Consider the following 7,500-nt stretch of genomic DNA (forward strand, 5'->3'; position numbering starts at 1 on the left):
TTCCCGGGTTCCGGTATTTCCACATTTTGGGAAGGCGGACTCAACGATGTTTTTTCCCTCTTACTTGATAAATTGCTCGGAACACTGAGCTAAATTTTGTGACTGATTGTGTATATAGGGTTCGACTCACACTGTGACTCGGACGCCATGTTCTTTCTGAGAGACTTAAAGAGAACATATAAAAACTGTTCTGTGTTCGTTTGATGTGGTGATAATCTATCACTTGAGGCTACGTTTCACTATATGGTGTATGGCGTCTCACATCACTATAATAATCAAGAGGGTGATCATAATGGCTGACTCGACTGCTCCCTCTGCTCATCAGGTGCGGAGTCACTGTATGCTTCGACTCGCGATATTCTCGTTTGATCTGAGCAGAGATGAATGGTAGGCCAGCACTGTATTCTTTTTTCTGCTTTTTAACTTGGGTTTGTTTGCTCTCTCAGCAAATGCTGTATGCGGTACGCTGGTGATTCAAAAGTTTTTCTCCCTTTTACAGTTAAATCAGACTTTGACATCAAACATCAGGGACAAATGGAAAAATGATTCTCTGTCCGTAGTTGTTTCATCTCGTTGATGCTGCTTTTAGTCTTATGATCGAACTTCTTGCTCCAGGTTAGCGAGGGAAGAAGGCAATTAGGACAAAGGGAAGTCGGGGATGGATTTCTGTTTTTCTTCTGGCTTGGTGACATGCGTGGTTCTTCACTCATGTAAAAAGTATTTAATTTCCCATTCACAATACTCCTCGAATGTTATTTCTCTTGTAACATTTCAAATGTTAAATGGTTAACTGTACATGCTAACTATAAGTGCCACAAGCAAAAAGATATGTTTGCAAGTGTTGTAGTTAGTCATATAATTCCACAACACTTTTTACGTATATATGTAAATAAGCTACTACAGCAATGGAAACTATGGAAGTAAAAATAACGAGCACGATTCTCAGATCTGAAAGGTGATGAATAAATTTATTTGAAGTCCAAAAGGTGATATAAAATAAAAATAATTTGTTGTTTTCTACAGTAAAGTTTTTCTTATTTAAACTTGTGAATAAGCTTGTGAATGTATGAATCGAATTTACTATATTTTATTAATCATGCCTTAGAAATTGGGAGAAACTCACAAGCTTGAGTCACTCCTATTTTTTTTTTGTTCATTAGCATGTACCATAAATACATTCCAAAATTACATATTGACATGCCGTTGCGGTGAAATTGCCTTGAGGGGTGATTATTCAAAGGAGCATCCGAGAAATAAGCATTCCCTTGATGCCTGGGAATTAGAAAATGAACATACCTAATAGGACACGCATACCCTAGGTGCTGGCACAGCAATGGCGTGATGCTGTGGCCACTGCTGCTGCCGAGACTCAGACTGAAACATCTGGTTCAACCCAGGACTTGGTCAGAGAAATTCAGTCCTTTTTCACCCTGTATCATAATCCTTGTTTCCTAAAGCCAGTACTCTTCTGATTTATGGTAGGATGCGCCGTGACTCTCACTTATATTCATTTATCATTTCATCAGCTTATGTGCTACTTTGTAAATGATAACTAATCACGTATACTACATGCTGTTTTTTTCTTCAGAAGTCGATATACAAGCTACAGGATCTGTTCAGTAAAACATGCTCCAGGTGATTAATATGAATGTAAATCACGTATAAATCTATTCAAAAAGAATTTGATTCATTTGATAGTCATCTACCAACCTTTTCTAAGAAATGATAGTCATCTACCAACCTTTTCTAAGAAATATCTTGTTTTAAGTAAAAACAATCAAGATGTTTAATTCCCTATCATCTATGTTTTTGTAAAAAAACAGTACTTGCTGAACTGACAGACTCATGAGCTTTTCTTCTAACATGCTAGTTTATGCACTGGTTATGTGTCATCCAATACCTATAAATCTCAAAGTAAAAGTGGAGCATATTACCACCTTTGTCATTAATCCAAATGCAAAAAAAAGTTTTAAATCCCAACATATCTAACGGCAACCAACTACCAAACTTCAGCTGGCCGGACAGGACACCTACCCAGGAGATGGACTAATCGAATCCCGGCGGCCTGGCAGGTCGTGTGGAGAGAGGGACTCGCGTCTGTGTGAGGCGCGGGACCCCAGGCGGCTTGAAGTTCGAGATGATCGAGAAGATGTAGTGTTGTTGCTCTTTATCGAAGCTGACCTCAAGACGCCCTGGAACAGATGTTGTGTCAGTATAAAATTCGTAATTATCAGACATATGTATTACTATACAATGTTATTTCTAAGATCATATAATCTTAGAAGAGGTGGAATAAAAATCACAAACGCTATAAATAAAATTTAAATAAATATGTAACAAAGAAGTGGCCTTCTTAATGGGAGGATGTTACTAGGAATATAAAATTCAATACGCCATTGTAACAGAATACTGAAGCAGCCCAAGAGCCAATCAGATACCTGAGGATGGTCAGGTTGATCTGACGTAGTGCCATACAGAGCCATCGCCGGAGTCAGCCTGTTGTTGAGCTCTCCTCTGCCACATGACTCGAGCGTGGCATGGGGCGAGCCCTGAGGAGTGGCAGCCGTGTGGGTGATGATGGGGGGGTACCCAAGGAGGGAAGGAGGCGCAGCCATGATGGGGGTGAAGCCTGCTGGTGTTGGAGGGAGCATGGCGTGTTCTGAGATTCTGTTGTCCCGACCTTGTGACTGTGGCATCTGCAGCAACTTACTCTCTGGAAGGTAAGGGTTATTTATATTATAATTACTGTTTGAGTTTTATTTTTGTATCAGTTCACATACAGGTTAAATTACTTGTTTACAGTAGGAGTAATTGAATGCAACATCATGACAAAATGTGAAGGAGCACAATTAATATTGTCTAAATAGCATTACATTAAAATGAGAACATAAGAGTCTGAATAGTAATGAGGTACAGACAGCTTAACGATTCGTATTTTCACAAACTCTGCGAAGAGAAAAATACTGACAAACCTTTCTCAATGTTACACTTGGGGTCATCGTACATTAGCTTCTGTCTGAGCTGGTTCTCCTTGACCCGGTCCTCGTTGCCCTTCAAGTGTCGTCGTTCATCGTCGGGAGCCTCAAGGGTAGAAGCTGACCTCTTCTTCTCATCCTGGTGTTGACCAGAGACACTTTAGTGCCCTCTTAACCTACCCCCTTACACTCCGTCTTAGTGCCCACCTTAATTAAGGCCTAAAGTTTTACAGTTGCAAGGGTATGCAGCTGGTTCGTAGGTCTACTGCACAGTGTGGCATCCGAGTAGGAAGTCTTAATGTTTGTGTATTTGTGGTGATGACATCTTTTGAGTCCTGTTTCCGTGAAATAGTGAGACCTTGAACCAAGCTGATCCCTATGGAACTTTTTTTTTTTAAACTTCTGATCATCAGCTGACTATGCAGGATACCATGTGCTGCTGTTTAAATGGCACAAGGTTTCCCCTACTGAAAATATGGCAGAAATATTTATGCTACTCAATATACTTATGAACATTGTCAGGTATTTATATATATATATGAAAAAAATATCTGTCTACATAAATCTTTGAAGGCATACAGTATGACTACCAGGGTTGACATCTGATGATTTTACAAAGGCTTATAAGATATGAGGAAATTAACAGCTCTGAGCCTGAGACTCTACCATGGAAATGGTGATTTTACTTAAATGGGGCTTACTTGAAAATTATAAATTGGGAATAGACTCAAAATTGCTATTCTCCTTCTAAATTTCTGAATAGCTTTTTCAGTGTATCAGTAGTAAAGGGAAGAGTGATAAAAGTCTACGTCAAGAAACAATAAGAGCAATTCATCCAAACGCATGCAAGAGGATTGTCAACAGGATGGGTAATCTTGTCTCTGTCACCTGGTACTCACTCAGAGAACCTGTGTTTACATGTACTGCTACATAGTATATACATATATATGACAGTGAATTCATATTTTGATAAATTTACTGTACATATGACTAACTTTTCTGCATGTGAGTATGTGTGTGTTTGTTTATTGATACTCTAATACTGCAGGTGTTACCATCATAATCCTCAATGCCTACAAACATGCATCAAATCTAAACATGCAGTGTTAATACCCAATGCTGCAAGCATAGGGGTGAATGTATGAATGGAAGTCAATTAATGTCACAGAAGTCTGGGAAATTTGAACTGCAAAGGAGGACTGCTGCCAATATGGCTTCTCAATCCTCTGTTATTGTTTAAAGATGATTAAGCTGTAAGGGATCACATGTGTTAAACGGATGAGTAATGTCGAGTGTACAACACTGGCAGGTGGGCTCACAAAAGGCACATACAGTATTATTTTTCTACAACATATTCATTTCTTGGCAGCCATAAATGCAATGTAGCAGGAGCACGCAATATGCGATTCATATCTTGTTCAAGTCTGTCCCAGATCTATACATATAACAAACACATACCTCAAACATGAACAGTCAACATGGCAGAGGCAGAACAGTTACAATGGGCTTCACATCTTCACAAAGGAAAGTGTGGGAACAGACACATAATGGAGAATAACTGGATGCAAGACTATGGGGGATTTTTTTTTTTTTTTTTTTTTTTTTTTGGGGGGGGGGCTGTTATAGGAACACAGACAAGGCATCTGGCAGCAGGTAGATCTGGGGGAAAGGTTTCCTCAGTACGGGGTGATAAATTAATAGTGGTAAGGGTTTTTCTTTTATTTTTTAGCTCCTGTGAGATCTTACTTAGGCAAACTTTGAAATAATGACTTCTGTAGGGACAATAAATTCTATGTATATAAAGAGACTGGTAATAAAAATCAGAGAAAGTAAATGAAGTACTTAAAAGAGTTCAATAAAGGAATCAAAAACACTTTGAAGGAAAAGGACTTTCAGGAATGACTCTTCAATAAGTGTAATGAAATATTGGTCAAGTGGAAAGAATAGGAAAATGCACGTGTTGGACACACACCAAAGATCCAGTGGTAAAGGGTTCGGTAAGGATCAGACAGTAAAAGCAAAGACAAACATCAACAGGACAAAAAAAGACATCGACAAGTCCAGATTCATAAGAATATACCGACAACACATCAGGCTGGGCAACGCGAGGAAAGGAGAGGCAATTCACATATAAAGGTATATCACTGATACACTCTACACACATAATTGCCAAGACATAAATCACAATTCCCATTTTCCAAGAAAACAACCTCTTCATGAGCATTGTGCTTTTCAATGTGTGTTATGGAACAGTAAAATCCCGTAAAAAAATATGTATAAATAAAATAGACAGTGAGATTATTTTCTTTTCGAGGTGTCATAATAACCTCATGCTTTCGAATTTCCAGTGGGCAGTAGAGAGACATCAAGGGAGACAGTACAGGTACAAGTGTAGCACCATAGTTGTAACAAATGTATGGTGGCAGTGGAGATCTCTCTGAACAAAACACTGGTGGAACAAACAACGTCCTTCGCTTTTGGGTCAGTCATGGAACGAGGGTGAGCGAACAGGGGTATCTGTGGCCTTAGCTACACCCAGACAAGAAACACCAAATTCATTGTGCATCGGTTGGTCATTCACACTTGGGATATGGTATGGACTATCGCCTGAGAACAAGGATCTAGAGAGGCTAAGAGTGTGCATCATCAGTGAAGGGTCATCATCCAAGCACACAGGTCTAGTGTGGAAGTCAGTATGGCACGTGCTTTCTTTCTAATCACATATGAATACTGTTTTTTGTCTTTTTTTTGGCCTCTACTTTCAAAACTCATTGTACTCGTGCATTCTTTTTGACTAAATTATTACTAATATGTAAAAAAAAAAAAAAAATGTAGACTCATTCAAACTATACAGTCATCAATTCAACAAACGTGCTTTGGCCACCCGTGAAAATCCAAATCTAACAAAAGTAGTAGTCTGCGTATAAATCACAAAAGACAGTAATTCAACACTACAAAAAGTTTCCAACACTATTCTAGGTAACATGGAGTTAATGATACGTGGACACCGGACATAGGCAGTCAGTCGGTGTGGACATTCAGACGCAGATAATATCACGATTATACCTCTGCAGGTTCGTTATTCTGCTCTGGACTTGGAAGGTTGCCAGGATCAGGTTGCTGCACAGGCTCTGCAGGTCCCTTCGGGGCTGCAGTAGTGCTGCTAGCCGGCTCGGGAGCACTCTTGTAAAATACTTGGGTGCTTTTGGACAGTGCTGTTGCTTGCTTTGAATTTTCCGGAATCCGTATAGATACTTCATGGGTGCCCCTGACCTGCCCTTGGCTGTCCTTGGTGACTTCTGAAGTGCACCTTGACGAGGTCTCCCCTTTTTCCTCATCTGGAGGGTTATCCTTATTATCATCATTGTTCTCATCCTCCGGGCCTTCCAGAGATTTTGCATCTTCCTTTTTCTTTTTTCTCTCAAGCTCTCTCTCCTCTTTTTCTAATCGTTCATTTCTCTAAAAGATCGAAGTAGAAGGTTAGTCACACATTATAGCCCAGACATTACTCTCTCCCCATCAGTTTAAAGGTGCCAATCTAGCCTTGCATACATCACCATCAGTGTCTTCCTTTGGCAAAGGGTTGGAGACCTGAAACTTTGCTGCAAGATATAGGGCCCGAAACATGGTATGTAATAGAAGACATGAAACGACCTGGTCAAATTGACAGACCAGGTAAAGGATCAGGAGAACTAGGACTGTCGATGGACTAAGAAGATCATCCTAAAGAAGTAAGAATACTCCAAGAAGAATTTCATAAGAAAATAAAAAAGGGGCGAAAAGATATAGTGTACGTGGCAGGAAGAAGGTCAACTCATCAACAGCTGTAATTTTGTTGGTGATGTAAATTGTGTTAAAGGCTGAAATGGAAGTAAATATTGTATGTAAATTGCAGTGATGAAATAATGATAAAGATAGGGAAACATTAGGGTTAAGGTATGTATGTGAAAATCGGGAAAATTGATAATAGTGGGGTTATATTATCAGAGAGCAGGTGAAAAACAGCAAAGGAATAGAATGTCATAAAACATAGGTAACAAAACGTAAGAGATAAAAACATCAGATACATAACCAGAAAAGACAAATTATCTCAAACAACTTGGCAAGCGAAGTCCATACTAATGCTAGAGATAAAAAAACACTTTCCAGAAAAAAAACGATGACATCTACAGTTTTTATCTTGCTGCTTTGGCCGATAAATCTTTGCCTTTGGGGTGAGCAGAAGAAAGATTCTTAGTGAACCTCTTTCTAAAATCAACACCCATTTTCTGCCTTATTTCTTTCTTTTCCTGTTACTATGAGCTGGTACGACTGAAGTACAAATCTACCTCTTTTTCTGCCATGAAATGTAGTCATTCATGAGTTTCTGATCGTGTTTTTGCAGTGTTAAATGCTGGAATCAGTGATATGGAAATGTACTAAGAGTTGGCATGTTATGTTCTTCAAAGTGCATCTGGCATGTTTCAGGGGGAAGGGGAAATATATACATACATACATATATATATACACATATATATATATATAT

The 7,500-nt window shown here is 39.1% G+C and overlaps 1 protein-coding gene across 1 annotated transcript in view; it reads right to left on the reverse strand.

Annotated features, from left to right (window-relative positions):
• The window catches only part of LOC125028679 (voltage-dependent T-type calcium channel subunit alpha-1G-like), an 85,148-nt gene that overhangs the window by 31,947 nt on the left and 45,701 nt on the right, over positions 1-7,500 (reverse strand). The window contains exons 11-15 of the mRNA XM_047618153.1: positions 6,042-6,434; positions 2,973-3,114; positions 2,439-2,713; positions 2,035-2,192; positions 1,297-1,383 (exon numbers count right to left, since the gene is read on the reverse strand). Coding sequence (XP_047474109.1) covers positions 1,297-1,383; positions 2,035-2,192; positions 2,439-2,713; positions 2,973-3,114; positions 6,042-6,434 — 1,055 coding nt within the window. The remainder of the gene's footprint in view (positions 1-1,296; positions 1,384-2,034; positions 2,193-2,438; positions 2,714-2,972; positions 3,115-6,041; positions 6,435-7,500) is intronic.

This window comes from Penaeus chinensis, chromosome 9 (genome assembly GCF_019202785.1).
Source record: "Penaeus chinensis breed Huanghai No. 1 chromosome 9, ASM1920278v2, whole genome shotgun sequence".
In the NCBI taxonomy this organism is placed as follows: Eukaryota; Metazoa; Arthropoda; class Malacostraca; order Decapoda; family Penaeidae; genus Penaeus; species Penaeus chinensis.